Raw genomic sequence first — 16782 nt, forward strand, 5'->3', positions numbered from 1 at the left:
TAATTCACTTTCCTTATTAATTCCTCAGTTTCTTCATCTGCAAAATAGGCTTAATAGTGTCCAGGATATCTGTCCCAATGTAGTGAGGCTCTACTAAGGTAATGTATATTAAACACCTTGCAAAACTGTAAAGCATTATGTAAATATTGGCCAGCAGCTGCTAACAATACAAGTCAAGAAGCCTTTAAGCACCTGTTATGTGTGGATATATAGTCCCTTCTATTAAGGAGTTCAGTCAAATGGAGGACACACCATGCAAACTACTACATACAAATAGGCTATATACAGTATAAATTGGGAGTAGAGTCTGATGGAAGACATGGAAAGATTTTTTTTTTAAGATAGGTTTTCAAATTAGACTTAAAGAAATCCAGGTTAGACAGGAGGTAGGGATGAGGACAGAGAAAATTCCAAGCCATGTATGGAGATGGAGAGATGCAGCATTGTGTCCAAGAGAACAGGTTCACTGGATTGTAAATTGAGAGGAAGGTATTAAAAAAAAAAAAAAAAAAAACGGGAGAGATAGGATGTGGCCTTGTTAGGAAGATCTTTAAAAGCCAGAATATTTTATATTTGACCCTGGAGATAAAAGGGAACAAGTGGAGTTTACTGAAAGGGGTAAGAGGGTGGGGGGCTTTCAGAATGGAAGACATGGTCACAGCAGCACAAAGAGTCCAAGGCACAGATCTGATCAGTGGATCACAGCAGAAATCCTTTTGAGGGTAGCACCTTTATTCAGCTCCTTATTCAGTACTTGGCACACAGTAGGTGTTTAATAGATATTTGATTTACTGAAATATTAAAGATCATCAGATTTGAGAACCAGAAAGAGGACATAATTGCTGAATACACGAAAGACACTTTATGTGCTTTAATTTACTCTTCTGTCCTTTATTTCCTCATTGGCTCTTTGCTGGGCCCCAGAAAATGGAATTTCTCCCAAGGGCAACAGGGTCCTTGGGCCTGTGAAGCAATTCTGCTTTTCCACTTTTTCCAAAAGGGAGAAAACAATGTTTTTAGTAGATAATATTATGCCTAGTAGTATGACATATAAAAGATACTCCTGGTCAGTTGATGAAAAGTCAGTGAGTCAACAACTTATAAGGATTGGACTATATCATGAGCAAAATTGTAACTTATAAAACAATTCTTTGGTATTCTAATAGGGAAGGGGGCCAATGAGCCCAGTCCTTATATTCACATGGATAGCTAGCTTGCTTGATGCATTCCTCATGCAGACTTTGGTGGGCAGAGTTTCTGCAATGGGTTCCAGACTGCTGGCCACATGGTGGAAGAGGAGCCTTTCTGACTGCAAGTAGAGCGAGAATCTAGATGGATTCAAAAGGCACTAGCCAGCCCGAGCAAGTGATTCCTGGCTTGGCTGGTATACAAAAGGAAGAAAAATTGCTGTGAGATTGGTGAAAAGCCTCAGTCCTTTTCTTCTTTCAAAAGGCATGAAGCACATGACCTTGCTTTCTCTGCCGTGGCTGCTATTTCCTGCTTTTAGGAGAAGGAGACAGGCAGATGGCTATGGCTTTGCAAACGTCTAAGGGTTAGGGATTGTCCAGAAGCCAGATGGTGAGCAGGGAAGTCGCAGGGGACTCGACTGAATCTGGTCCAGCAACAGGCAGAAATGCAGGCTCATTCATCCCTCAGAGGTGCTGCATGTGGAAGTGAGCTTGGTGGGGTGAATGCTGAGATCAGTTTGAGCCCACTCTCCCCAAAGACTCATGTGATGTAGGGGAGAGGGTACCCTACCAAGGGCTGTGACAGAAGGAATGTTTGTACTTCCGGTCTCTCACCTTTGTGAAAGCTACCCTGGAACTAGGGCACTAATTTCCACTGGTCATCAGTGGAGGAAATACCACTGAGCGGGGCTTTGGCCAGGAGCATCACAGAAGAGAAATTCTCAATCCTCTCACTAATGTCCCTGGAAGCCTGGTTTTCAAAGAGAGCCAATGACATCACAGGCGATATTTCGACTTGCTTGTGAATTGGATTTGAGTGAGCCTAAGTGGCACAAAGTCGTCTTTTCTTAGTCCATCAGCGGCAAGGTAAAAGTCAGGACGACTGCCCGCCTGACAAGCTCACAGCGCTCCACAGCACCAGCCTTCCTGGCCATTGCCACAAACTGTTAGGGTCTGCCCACTCTGCCAGGGAAAGTCTTCACACACACCCCACCCCTCCCCTCAGCGTCAGCACGTTTGAGCCCATCTGCCTCAGTGGTTTTCCTGGGAGTGGCTGCTGCACAGGCTACAGCTTCTTGACAGGTGAACCCCAAAGGGGGGATGAGCAGCCCAGAGAAGCTTCAGCAAGTCCTCACACTGGGGGCACTTGTCCTCCTTTAGCACTCCATATGCTGTAAGAAAATAAATAAAACTAAGAAAATCTCATGGAAAAAAGTCAGCTTTTATCTAATTTGATTAGGAAAAAGAAAGAAGAAAATCAAATTGCTAGTATCAAAAATAAAAAGGTGAACTTTCTACCAATAAAGATTAGGAGCTATTTTGCCCAACATAAATCTGAGAATCTAAGTAAAATGGACTAATACTTGTAAAAATATAGATTGCCCAGACTAACAGAGAAAGAAATAAATTACTTAAGTAGTTGTATTTTTGAGAAAGAAATTGAGTAAGCACTCCACATCCTGACAGCTAGGTAGAACACCTAGCCTGGGCAGGAAGATTTGAGTTCCAATGTAGTGAGTGCCTAGACATTAGTTGTATTACCCTGAACTGGTCACTAAATCTATATTTGCCTCAGTTTTTCCCTCTGTAAAATGGAAATAATAGCATATAACTACCAGGATTATTACAAGGATATACTAATGAGGATACAGGACTATGAACCTTATCTAGAATGATCAAGTGGCCTGGCTTCATTCATAAAGGAGGTATCTTTAAGGATCCTTCTGAAAAGTTAAGCTATTCTGTATAGGGGTGGGCTCTGATCTAATCTGTAGTTTTGCTGAAAAGCAGCAATTGCTGATAAAACTTCTAACTCAAGAAACTCAAGTGGGATTAAGGCACTGTTGATATGAAAGTAAAAAGTAGACTAATAATCTCTTTATGTTCAAGGTAGGAAAACTTGGTAAGATGTACAACTCAACCAGAGTCCATAATATCCTGTGAGGACAGAATTTAATTAAATTCATTTCAATAAGAATTAGTTAATGCACCTACTATGTACACAGAATTCTTCTTGATGTTGAACTTAGAAAAACTGAAAAGGGCCTCACCTTTAAGGAGCTTCAATTCTATGAAATAAATAGAAGTAAGAATTTCACTTATCTCCTACTGATCACTAGAAAGTTGGACATCAGGTGAAGAATTTTTCTGATTCAAAGCAAATAATGAAAATAATTTATCTACTAAATTGTGTGTTTGGGTGGGGGGCTGGGAGTAGAGTGCAGCTAACTATCAGGGGAGGGGCTATCCCACTTAAATCACAGACTTGGAAGTATGGGACTTCTCTTTCCCAGGGGGAACACTGACACTAGTAATCATCCCAAAATAAATATACAAAAGCTTATTGAAGGCCATCTTTTGGTATTCTACTAAAAGCGCTTGGGTATGGAGCCAAGGAAGATAGGGATGAAATTTCAGATTTTTCTAAGCAAGAGAGGATTTGGGGCTTTGCTGGAGGATTAATATCCATATATGTTTGGTTTAGTTGCAGGCTTTCATTCTTGAAGAGGACCAAAATGACATCCCAATGTTAGAGTCAAGTTAGTATGTGCAGCTGTGGCTGATCAGACCAACATGAGCTCGAGATGCTCTGCCACAGATTGGACACAAATAGTCCCTAAGAACATTTGAGGTGGATCCTCTAACTTTGCACATCTCATGTTTCTTCTGAGTTAAGTCAATTGCTCATAGAGCACAGCACCTTCTCTAATGAGGGCACACCGTGCTGGGAGGTCCTATGCCAATGTCTCTCATGCCATATTGAAGAGTAATGGCATCAGGTAATGATTGTGAAAAGGGACAAGAGATAAGAAGGCCGAGGAGACATTGAGAAGGACAAAGAATGGCAGATGGTAGAGAATAGTGAAGATTAGGGCCAGTTACTGTCTGCTGAACTCTACCATTTGGGCACAGTTCCCCAAAAACAGGGGCAAACCAAATGGAGCCAAGGATAGAATCTCAGTAATGTCTACTGACCATCTGAGATGCAGCAAATGGTCGCTTTGGGGGATACTGTCTTGGAGACTTACTTCCTTTCCTTTGCTGAGACTGAGATACACTACCTTATTATTTGCTATATTTAATACTTTTGATACTTTACCTAGAGAATCAGATAGAAGGTAAGTGCTCTTTATACTACCAGGCCCTCCTCTTTGCTGATAGTAGCCCTGGCTTTTAAAGGAGCTATTTTGATAAACTATGTAGTTTTTTTTTCCCCCTCTATAAACTAAAAAGTTTTAAGCATATTTATATTGGGAGAAAATATTAAACTCTGGATGGTTGCTGAAACCTGTCCCAATTCTGCTTATTTTAATGCTAGTGGTGAGAAGGGAAGTAGAGTGATGACACATTTAGAAAGGTTTTGAGGCTTTATGAAAACAATTTGAAACTTGGTGAAAACAGTATAGGGGTTCAAGCTGCATATTTAATTAAATGTATTCAAGAAATTAAGAGAATAATATAATAATCAGGATTAGACAGTTTCTGAGATAGGAGTTGATGAGGACCAGACTATAACTTTCACTTTCAAGCCACTGATTACGGGTGTTCAGGGGCGGTGAGGACCTGGAGGTGGTCTTTAAAAGAGGAACCATTCCATGAGGGAGCTAAAAGAAAGCCATAGGCCAAGAGGAAGTGAGAGAGAAGCAGGTTTTATACACATGATTAGTCACTCCAGTGGCTCAGTGGTTGAATGACAGTTCAGCCTGTCTGGCTTGATATTGCCACCAGCTGTTTTGAGGATCGCAGATTTAGAATAAGGAGAGATCTTAGAGGTCATTGAGCCCAAAGCACCTGAACCAGATTAAAATGTAACAACAACAACAACAAAATATAATGGATCACAGATGATTCTAAGTCAATATGTAGCTGGCAAGGACCTTCTATACGGTTTAGTGGCTGGTTTCTATTTGATACTACTGAGCTAGCCAAATATCATTTAACAGATGCCTAGAGAGGTAAGTAACTTGCCTAATGCTGTATGGGATATTTTGATTTCTGGAAGTGTAGTTTACAAGAAAATCTTTCCAGTGAGTCTGTGCTGCCTCCTCCCCCAAAAAGAAAAAAGCAAAAAAATCCTAAACACAATACTTTGCTTTACACCTTTCACTCATACTTATTTTGTTCTATACTGGGATAGAATGTAAACTTAAGGATGAGAATTAATTTTTTTGGCCTTCTATATCCTCAAAGAATGTCTTAGATGTCTACTTAACTAATGTTCATTGGATTGGATTCCCAGTGCCTTATATGTCCACCCTTAGTGAAGGGTGGGGTCCTATCTAATTTAAACTTTGCATTTCCCTAAGCATCTAGCATACCAAACACCTAGGAAGAAGTTAATGTTTGTTGAATTGCATTGAATACTTTGGCTTTGGAGTTAGAGGATCAGAAATTTTGCTATTTGTGACCATCCGTTTCAGTTTCTCATTTGTAATATGAGAATTGGACTAGATTATAATCTCTAAGGTTACTCCCTAATGCTAAAGCCCGAGTCTTCTTCATTATTAAATATCTTGATTTTTGCTTTAGAAGATATAATTACTCTAGATGTCCAAGAACTGGGATATACGGGCCTATATTCATTTCACAGTGGAAATGGGAAGGATAATGAGACTGGGACTATAAATTAATCCAGTAGTTTCCGGATATCATTGAAATAGTTCAAGAATTTCAAACTCTATAATTTATATTCTTTCCTTACTGGAGCTCAAGTAGACATGGATGCTTGGAGGCTATTTTTCTATTTCCAATTCCATTTGCTTTTTTACATACTTAATTCCTTTCCTGTAGTACCTCAACAATTCTAAGAATAGAATGGGTGAAGAGCACTCATTCCTATCACTTCTTTGAAAGCCTCAGGCACAGAGCCCCTAGAAAAACTTCCATACTTAGCTTTGGCCATAGAGTGGCTCGGCATTGATCTGTGCTCTAGATAGCTATCCAGGAACACTTTTTCCCTTGAAGAAAAAGAAAAGATTGGAAACTGGAGAAAGAAAATTCATTGAAATGATTTCTAAGGTCCCAATTCCATAGACAAACAAGAAGAAAAATTCTCATCTGTACAATGATGAAGTTAGACATAATGGCTTCTAAGGTTGCCTTCCATTTTCAAAGGTTTTGCTGTTATGAGTGATTTCTGCCTCTATCTGATTATAGTCACTGTGCTCACAAATCAACCAATATGTAATTTTACTTTGATGCATACCCAGATCACCCAAAACGGAGGAAGCACTCATACAGCAGGTACCAGGGACCTGATTCTGGGAAAAGACATTTTAAATTCCCATATTACATGGGTAGTAAAAGCTTCTTTCCTTTGGATGTGTAGCTGGAACAGGTTGTGCCTTTATAACTACCAGATTGAGCAGTGTTCAAAAGGGTGAAATTCCTGTTCACCCACAACTTTTATACTCATTTAGGCTCTACTCAAAAAGTAGATTTGGGATTCGGGGGTGAGGTGGTGAAGTCTCCAAACCCAGGAGGGCCCAGCCATAGTGACCTTGGAGGCAGAATTCCAGGATAGATGTTGCTGCTAGCCCAGCAGGGAAGCCCTGAGAAGTCAGAGTATTGGGATACAAACCCAAAGAAACTTTGGAGTTGTAATTTGGTGGGATTACATTACATAGGAACTGAGAAGGGCACTTTTGCCTCTGTGATCTTCCATCAATAATCTCATCAGCTCTTGTAAATTTGTCATTTCTATGCTGATGGGTTTTCAAATCTATCTATCCTGCGCCAACCTCTCTGTGGACCTCTCATTCTGCATTGTCAACTCCCTTTCTGACATCTCAAACTGGATAACCAAACAGAATTTACTCTCTTTCCCCTTAGAACCCAACTCCTTATTTCCCTGTTACTATCCTTGAGGCAATGACCACAATGTTTCTCTAATACACCCTCTCCTATCCTCTGACTTTGCCATTACTCTAGTTCAGACCCTTTTCATCTTATGCCTGAACAAATATTGCACATTGATTAGTCTGTCTGCCTCGTGTATCCTCACTTTGAAGTAAATATTTCTTTGTAAAAGTTAATCTGTAAAGTGGTTCAATGGATCTGAGATACAAAGGACTCCTGAAATTGGAGAGACATGAATGGAGGTTTGAACCAATAGCATAGAAACTAGAGACTCCCCAGTCCCATTACAGAAGATTAGAGAATCCTGGGGGGAAGGGGAGGAAAGAAATGTAACAGTCCCAATCTTGAGGAAGCAGACACCAGGGTAGTCATAATTATAAATGTTTATTAATCAATCCCATTAGGTGCTAGAATAGAGGCAAAAACAAAACTGTCTCTGACCTCAAAGTATATATATATTCTATGTATACAACATGTATACAAATAAGAAAATATAGATTATGTTCAAATCAAATACTAAATTTTTAGTTTGGGGTTGGAGAGAACATTAGCAAGATCAGGTGAACTTGAAGAGGGCACTTTAGATTTAGACCTGGAAGGGACCTTGGAAGGCCACTGAGTCCTTTGGAGATAAATCCTGCCCTCTATCCTATGCCTGCTAAGTAGTGAAGGCAGGATTTCAATACAGATCTTTCTGACTGCAAGTCAGAGATCCTCTACACAGAGCCATTGATTCACTTCATGAATTTTGAAAGAAAACTAGAAATTCTAAGGGGATATGAGAATGTAGTGAGTATCAGGCACCAAGATAAGAGGCAGAAATAAACAAATGAAGATGTGAAAAGTAACAAACAGGCAGCATCTAAGGCACAGAATTCAGGCCCTGGAAGTGTGCAACCTAATTTAAGGCACTTACTAGTTGTGATTATAGGCTAGTCATTTAACCCCTCTGTCTCAGATTCCTTATCTGTAAAATGGATAAAATAGAATCTACTTCCCAAGGTTGTTGCTAGAATCCAATGAGCTGTTGTAGGTAAAGGGTTTTGTGGTTTATAAATATCAGCTGTAATTCTCAAATAGGCTGGTTTGGTCAGAACATAAGAGTATCATGTAGTAAGTCTAGATAGGTAGGAAATACTGTAAGAGACTTTTAAATGCCAAATATGGAAATTTCTATTTTATCCTAATAGCAAGAGGAAGCAGGAATGGAACTAGTAGATAAGGAACTGAAAATTAGTGGGCAATAGGCAGCTACATGGCACAATGAATAGAGCATTAGTGGAGTCAGAGCCTGAGTCCAAATGCAACCTCAGATACTTGCTGTGTGACCCTGGGCAAGTCACCTCATTCCATTGTCCTTTCCTGCATTTCCCCCACCCTCCAATTTAAAAAAAAAAGGAAGGTCGCATTCTACTGGCTAAGCTCTTTTGAAGAGATGGGAAAGTGGGATTTAAGGTACAAGCAGAAGTGTTGGTGTGTCAGCAAGCAGAGAGGTCAAGGCAAGAGCAGAGACTGAAGAGGGGATGATGTGGAGCTGAAAGGGTACTTTTGAGTTCAGGGAGTTCAATGGGGTGGTCTCCATTTTTTTCCCTACTGGAGTCGGGGAAGGTGGGAAGATTCTGAGGAGCCACTGTGGGAAGTGGGATGGATAATCAATTAGGAAAGAGCCAGAGGATAAGTCTAAAGTAGGGACAGTCCTGTAATCTTCCCTACCTGACCTTGTCTAGCAGCCACACCCACAGAATTATGGCTCTGGATATCTCTATCCTGGGAGGATGGGAGGGGAAATAGGAAGGGGAGGAAACTGGAAGAGTGATTAAAAAAAGACAGACAGAGATGACTCTATGGATTTAAGAGTTTAGCTTGCCCTTCTCGGTAGTCTTCAGTATCCCCCTTTAGTGAGGAAAAACTAAACTTTTAAGTAGCTTCTGCTGTCCAAACGGGTTACAAGAAGCTTGTTCTTATGACCAGGAAGTGACTTATATCTCTTCAATGGTGCTTAACCCAATATTTGAGAAGTAGAGTCACCTCCTAATTATGAGGTTACCAAATGACTCAATCACAAACCTTTAATTCTTCCCAACTACAACTTGTCCCTGGAGTGTACAGTACAAGAAGCTTTTCTCTCTTTTTGTCTTTTCATAGGGAAGTTGAGGTATAGAAAGGGCAAGTGGCTGTGTGGGGAGGGAGATGTCTTTGGATCTTTTTGTTGCCAGGGAAAACAGAGAGAGGGCACCTGGGATTCACTGACATCAGGTCAGCTGTTCAGCATTCCTAACATTCATACACACATACAATCACAAACATAACTCCATCCTACAAACATTTACTAAATACTATGTACAAGATACTGTGTAAAGTTAGGGCAGCAAAGGTGAGATGAGCCCTTGCCCTGGTTCTCAAAGAGAATATAGGAACAACAGGAAGCATAAGACTTAGATATCTGTAAGGATGATATCTCTAAGTGCAAAAGAGTAGGTAAAAACACTATGCAAAATATAAATAGAAATCACCTTCAGTTGGGCAGAGGGCTTCCTGAGGAAGGTGGCCCTGGATTTGAACTTTAAAGGAAAGAAAGGAGCGCAACAGATAAGAATGAATTCAATTCTCCCTGTGCAACAAGAAAACTGTTCTGTTCTGCACACATATATTGTATCTAGGATATACTGTAACCTATTCAACATGTAAAGGACTGATTGCCATCTAGGGGAGGAGGTGGAGGGAGGGAGGGGAAAAATCAGAACAGAAGTGAACGCAAGGGATAATGCTGTAAAAAAATTACCCTGGCATGGGTTCTATCAATAAAAAGTTATTAAAAAAAAAAAAAGAATGAAGGTGTTATGGGGTATTATGAACAAAGGCATGGAGGCAAGACAAAAATGGAATTATGAACTATCCAATTTGTTTGAATATGACTAAAGGAAGAAAGGTGAGATGAAATAAGGAAGGTACAGTATTTTGCATATGGGATACCACAAATATTTGTTGAATTGAGAGGTATGGTATCTTAGAACCAGATTGTAGCAAGTGATTGGGGTAGTGATCAAGAGAGTTTCCAATCAATTAAATGAATTCCCTAGTCACCTAAGATAAGAGACCTTTGTTTGGAGGCATCAAAAGGAGAATGTCTCCATAGATTTCATCTCAAGAAATAACCAGCCAGCATCCTCCAAAATTTCTCATATGGAATGGGTCTCATCCTCAGGCTGAGTCCCAAAGGCCATTTTCTAAGTAAGGCTGATTATTCTTACCTAGAGTTATTTTATACTATGTAAATGAAGAGTGCTTTTATCTACTTGTCCTCAGTTGTAATGGGGTCTGTCAGAATTACAGAATTTGAGATGACCTCCATGGCTTTCTAGTTCAACTAATATGAAAGGAATCCCCTCTACAAAATACAGGACAAATGGTCACATGGCCATTGCTTACAGACCTTCAAAGGGAGGGTTCAGTAGGAATCTGTAAATCTGCTACTTCTTGAGATAGCATTCCATTTTGGAATAGCTGTCAGTGTTAGTTTTTCCAGATACGAAGTCTAAACTTGTAGAAGTTTACTACAACTTTTACTCACAGCTCCTAGTGCTGCCCTCAAGGGCCTGTCTGTTGGAGTTCAAATGTTGGAGTTCTTGTTCTTCTCAAAACACAGCCGGTTTAGCTTAGAGCCCTCAGAATATCTCCAAATCCAAGGGTTTTGTCCTTCAGCCTCTGCCTCTGTTTTCTTCTGCCTCCAGCCAGCACAAAGATGGAATGAATCTCTTGTCTCCTTCACTTGGGGCTCGGCTAGTTTTCTGGTGAGTCTTTCAGACCAGCTTGGTCTCAGTGGGGGGCGTGCAGGAGCCCAGCCACCAACCACAATGGTGTGAGATGAAGATGAATCTGGTTGTCCACTGAACTCTCGACTGGTAGCTTCTTCCTCTGAAAACTCTTTCTTCCGCCACCAGCCAGCCAAGTGGAAAATATCCCTTCTTGCCTCGGGAGAGAGGGCTTCTGGAGTAATTCCGCTGAAATCTCCCAAAGTGCTCTGTGTCTGCACCAGAGTGCTCCTCTCCAACCAGCTGAACTCTCTTCTTCGACCAGCCAGCCAAGTGGAATATATTCTGGAATAGATTTCTCTTCACTGGCCTTATATCTGACCCTTCTGAGAGAATGGGATTATGGGTTTTCTCTCATAGTGCTCTCTGGCCCTAAGAGCTTTAAGGGAGGTGTGAATTCTTTAAAACAAAGTTACAAAGTTTACTTTGTGAATCTGGCATACTTGTGAACTCCGATTAGTAAACACAAGCATTGTACTAATTAGTTCTACTTAGTACCTTGTTTCAGGTTCTGGCCCAAAACATCTTCTTGGAAGATCAGATCAACTCTAATTAGTTAGCAGTTTGTAAAGATTCCAACACCTGTCAAAAGAAAAGCTGATCCTTCCCACTGCAATTGTGTTATAGCAAGTTTTCTAACCCTCTCTTTCATACTTATATCACACTTGTGGGCATAAGTCTTATGACTCCTGTTACGTTGTGAGTGTTTTGAGAATAGTAACTGACTCATTTTTGTTGCTCCAGCACTTAGCACAATATCTTATACATAACATTACAAACTTAGTAAATGTTTGATGAATATAGTTTTACCATATTTAATATATATTGGATTACAGGCCATCTAGAGGAGAGGATGGGGGAAAGGAGGGAGGAGAAATTGGAACACAAGGTTTTTCAAGGGTCTATGTTGAAAAAATTATCCTTGCATGTTTTGAAAATAAAAAAAAACTTCAATTAAAAAAACTAAGGACAAACAGTAAAAACAAAAACAAAAAATATCTTTGTTGTAAAGGATAATTCTCTGGAAAGGATGGAAGGAAGGAATTGAGGGGGAAATCTAGATAATGTAATAAAAGATAACAATAAAATTCTATGTCTAAAAGTAAAAAAAAAAGTTTGTTGAATTTTTCATATGTGGATGATTGTTAGGAATGTTCATCAGTTGGCTGAAAATCAAGCACTGTAACTGTCCCTTGCCTTCCAAGTCTTTAACAAGAAGATTCAAGACATTATCCTTCATTTTGGCCTGTCTGCTAATTTTCAGCCAGTCATCTCTCTTCACTGTACCTTGGTATTCCTAGGAGAAGTCTGAAGAGGAGGAAAAAAAAAATCCCTCTATCCCTGAGTCATATATAGTCCCACACTCATGGTACAATCCTGTGGTTTAGACTCTCCTCACCTCATCCCCAGGTAAACACATTTGGTGGAGGTTGCTTAAGAAGCAAAACCCTGCCTGAAAAAACCTGCCTGCACTGCCTGAAAAAATCAATGGTTTGGTTCTTCAAGTAAGATGCTGTGCAGGTAGTATGTGAATTATCCTCTTTTTTTTTTCCCCTTTAAGAGGTATGATACATCAAGATATCATCTTCATTCTCTTGAGAGAATCCAGAATTCCCTAGCTTGGAAATGCCCAGAGTTGGAGCTGAATGGTCATGCACATATTTGCCTCTGCCATATTATGTCCTTCAGCAGGAAATTGCTCAGCACCCTAGCTGGAAGTCCACTATGAGGTTTCTGAGCTTTTACCTGGACTCAGAAAAGGAAACAGAAAGCAGAATGTGGTCAGGAACTCAAGGTCCAGAAACTCCCCCTTACATGGGCACAGCTTCTCTATTTTCTTCCCCCTGATTTGCCAGGCTCCCAAAAAGTAGGTCTATGATTGCTGTGGTAGAAAGGGGTAAGGAGGAAAAAATGTGGAGGAGGGGGAGGAGACAGAGACAGATACAGAGACACAGAATGATGGATTCAAGTAGCACTGTACCTCAATCATTAATACTTATAAAGTCACACAATTCACATTAAAATGGAAGCCATAAGATTCTGCCTCTTTTCCCTAGACTTCCCTAATTTTCAAAACTTCTCCCTCTTCACTCTAAGAATCTGGGCACAAGGCCCTGGGACCTCAATTTCTTACCTTTCTCTCTAGGAAGTGGAATTCAGAATCTCTAGTACAGTCCAAATTCCCTTAGCGCCAAGTAGATTCCCTTCCATAGTAATTCAAAGTCCCAAAACAAAGACCTTATATTTTAATCTACACAATTTGCTGCCCCTTCCCTACCCCAGTTTACCCTCTGTTTTTAATATACTAATCTATTTACACACATCTCCTACCTAGCATCCCCAATAGAAAATGAGCTTCTTGAATTGAGAAGTTTTTTACTTTTATTTTTGGATCTCCATTGCCTTGAACATTTTATTTAAACCTAAACTGTAATTTTATAGGTTTGAGGAACTCTTAATGAAAAAAAAAAACAAAAACGTTATCAGTGCATATCAACAACTCCTCAGCAACTTGTAGTGCACCTGTCTCTTTTTTTTCCTTGAGGCAGTTGGGGTTAATTGACTATCTGAAACCAGATTTGAACTCAAGCAGGTCCTCCTGACTTCAGGGCTGGTGCTCTATATCCACTGCACCACCTAGCTGGCCCTAATTTATAGTCTCTTTAAGAGAGTTGTGGGTAACCTGGACAGGCTCAGTGATTTTATTCTGCATGCCATAGCTAGTAAGATAAGACTTTTACCCAGATAGTTCAGTCTGGTCCATTATTCCATATTACCTTTTCATACTGTACACAGTAAGAATTGATAGTAGCCAAATTGATGGATTAAAGACTATGGGAATGCCAACCATACCATTCTGCAATATATTAGGTAACTGGAGGAGAGTCCTTTCACCTGCAGATACATACAGAAAAAAAAAAAAAAGTAAGGAGTACTGAACAGGAATGAGTCAAATCAAAGAGCAAAAAAGCATTTTTAAGCTCCTCCTAAGAGCCAGGACTGTTCTAAGGCCTTAGGGACATAAAGATAAACAAAGTCTCAAGAAGCTCATCACTTAATGGGAAAAACAAGTAAACAACTATGTATAGTCGAAAGGGAAATGGGAACAAAGTATTTATTTAGCACCTGTTCAGAGTCAATTCTGTGCTAAGGGCTTTAGAAATATACAGTGTACAAAGGAAGTCATCGCTGAGAGGGAAGCCACCGGAATTAAGGATGTGAGAAAGACTTCTAGAAGAAAGTGGGATATCAGCTGAGGCTTAACGGAAACCAGCAAAGCCAGGAAAGAAGTGACGAGGAGAGAGAGCGTTGGAGACAAGTCAGTGAAAACGAGGAGGGAACTAAGAGCTCCAAAGGGGGTGATTTTAGAAAACCTTCCAGTTTATATATCTAGGAACGCGAAGAAAGCCCGGAAGCGACGAAGCCACTCCCAGACTTTGGTGGACTAGGTGACCTTTAAGGTCTCTTTTAATTCAGCGATTTGGGTTGCATCATCCCCGGCATGGGATGCAGTCTCAGTGACCTGCCACTTCTCTCAGTCCACGGAACTCACCCCAGGGACTTCTCTGGATTCTCTACTTTTTCTGACTCATCGCACCCCTCACTCCACTTTTCCGACACCAGAAGGCCTCTTCCCCCTAAGGAACCCCTGCCGCCCTTTCCTCCCGAGCTTTACAGGAAAGGGTGGAAGAGGAGGGCGGCAGAAGAGAGGAAATAGCATACCGCTCCCTAAGCAAAGGAGATACACACTCATCGGGTCAGAATTTCCGAAGGAGGCCAGACAGGGTGTTACCCTCTCCGCCCATCCCCAAGACACATTGCCTTCCCTCTCAAATCCCGCTTTCCTCTATTGGAGGTTTCCCAAACTACTCCCCCAAGACTAGCCTTCACAGTCCTGGACACGCCCGCACCACTAGACTGCCCCCGCCCACTCCAAGAGTACCCGCCCCCTTTCCAAATGGAATTTCCCCCTCCTTCTATTCGACCTTCCTCGATAAGCCCGCCCTCTATGTAAGCCACGCCCCTATCATCATGTCCCGCCCACAAGCACTATCGTCTGATTCCTCTTCTGCAGACCTTTGCACGGTCCATGTACTGGATGCCTTCCATCCACGTGCCCCCGACTCCGGGTGGGAGCTGGGGCAGGGAGGAAAAGTTAGAACGTTCCTCCCTCTTTCAATCCCTCCTCCTTCCTGCGCTTTACCGATGACATAAGGCCATCTCCACTCCTCCCCCTTTCGCCTCCCGGGAAAGCCCCACCTCGCGTAGCCGCTGCGGCCCGGTTGGAGCCCCGCCCCCCACCGTTGACGCGAAGGCCCGGAGCCCCGCCCTCCGCCGGTGACGCGAGCGCCGCGCCGCTTGCTGGAAAGCTTGGGCAGTTGGCGGCGCTGCGGCGGTGGCGGCGGGTGGCAGTTGGGGAGAGTGGGCTTCCCTCCCTTCCTTCATTCCCCTCTCCCCTTCCCTGCTGGGTCGTGCGGTCTCCCCGGAGCCGGCCTGGGCCGTGCTGGCACCATGGAGCTGGAAGACGGCGTGGTATACCAAGAGGAGCCCGGCGGCTCCGGGGCCGTGATGTCGGAGCGGGTGTCCGGCCTGGCGGGCTCCATCTACCGCGAGTTCGAGCGCCTGATAGGGCGCTACGACGAGGAGGTGGTGAAGGAGCTGATGCCGCTGGTGGTGGCGGTGCTCGAGAACCTGGACTCGGTGTTCGCGCAGGACCAAGAGCACCAGGTGGAGCTCGAGCTGCTGCGGGACGACAACGAGCAGCTCATCACCCAGTACGAGCGCGAGAAGGCGCTGCGCAAGCACGCCGAGGAGGTGAGTGAGCGAGCGAGCGAGCGGGGAGGGGGGGGGAGGAGAACCGACCCACGGGGCGAGGCAAGGGCCGCGGGGAGGAGGGAAGCGCCCGGCTGCCCGCCAGCTGCAGCCAGGCCGAAGACGTCTGCCCTTCTCTCCCCCAACGAGCTCTGGCCCGGCCCGCCCCTCACTGCCTTCTCAGGGCCGGCGCCCGACTTCTCTTGGGGCTCCCCCCTGCTCATCTCGGGCCTTGCTCGTGGTTCAAGTTTCCATCCCGAGGAGTGAGGAGGGAGCTGGTTTTGTTTTTCCGTGCAGCGTCTGGCACTCGGTCAGCATAATAAATGCCTTCGAGTGAAGTCTTTTTTTTTTTTTTAAACTCCTAGGAGGAGTTGTTGGTCCCACCCTCAGTGCTCCTGTGCTGTTATATTAGGCCTCTCCCACGCCCCTGAGTCAGGTAGATAACCTTGGACAGTTCCCTCCTTCACCTGTTGTGGCTTAACCTAAACAGGGGGAAAGGAAGTGGAGGGAAGAGGGGCGCCAGGAATGGTAGGCAGGAAGGAAGAGAGGGACCCTCTTTTCTGCCCCGTTTCCTTTTGTAGACTTTAGTTTTTTCTTGTGCATCTGGCTGCCAGAATCTTAGAATAAGTTAGGGAAGCTGAAGCGATGTCAACCACGAGCATTTATTAAATGCCTGCTGTGTGCCGGGCGCTGGAGACACAAAGGCAAAAACAAAAACATCCTCCCCGGAACTCCAATCTAATGGAGTAAACAACATGCAAACAACTATGTACGAACAAGATAGAGATGGAATAATTTCGGGCAAGTCTCCGAGGAAAGGCATGAAAGGCTTGCTTCTAGCCTTGGGGAATTTAGCTGACTTGAAAGAGGAAAGCAGCAAAGAGTGGGAGTCGTAGGCTCTGCTTCTAGGGTCAGAGTGGAAAGGACTTGCAAGACATTTGTGAGCCCATCCTGTCATGGAGCAAAGGAAGGAACTGAGCTCCAAAGGAACTCATTGGCTTGTCAGGAGGTAGGGTTGTAAGGACCACAAGGTTTTGAATTTTCAATTGAACACTTAATTGTGTTGACAGTGGGCAAGTCTGAACCTTTCTGAGCCTCACATTCATCTGTAA

The 16782-nt window shown here is 42.8% G+C and overlaps 1 protein-coding gene and 1 long non-coding RNA gene across 5 annotated transcripts in view; one reads left to right on the forward strand and one right to left on the reverse strand.

Annotated features, from left to right (window-relative positions):
- Positions 1-711: 711 nt before the first annotated feature.
- Positions 712-14779, reverse strand: LOC127560049 (uncharacterized). The gene is made up of 2 exons (XR_007953259.1): positions 13636-14779; positions 712-2359 (listed from the first exon to the last, which is right to left on the reverse strand). It is a non-coding gene; the product is annotated as an uncharacterized LOC127560049 (long non-coding RNA).
- A 459-nt stretch (positions 14780-15238) lies between these two features.
- Positions 15239-16782, forward strand: part of SPAG9 (sperm associated antigen 9) — a 150625-nt gene continuing 149081 nt past the window's right edge. For 2 of the 4 annotated variants that reach the window (XM_051994267.1, XM_051994268.1), the window contains exon 1: positions 15279-15673. In XM_051994267.1, the coding sequence (XP_051850227.1) occupies positions 15371-15673 (303 nt within the window). In that variant the 5' untranslated portion in view covers positions 15279-15370. Of the gene's footprint in view, positions 15674-16782 lie in introns of all 4 variants that reach the window. The other 2 variants (XM_051994269.1, XM_051994274.1) reach the window with 2 other exon arrangements.

This window comes from Antechinus flavipes, chromosome 4, assembly GCF_016432865.1.
Source record: "Antechinus flavipes isolate AdamAnt ecotype Samford, QLD, Australia chromosome 4, AdamAnt_v2, whole genome shotgun sequence".
Classification (NCBI taxonomy): Eukaryota; Metazoa; Chordata; class Mammalia; order Dasyuromorphia; family Dasyuridae; genus Antechinus; species Antechinus flavipes.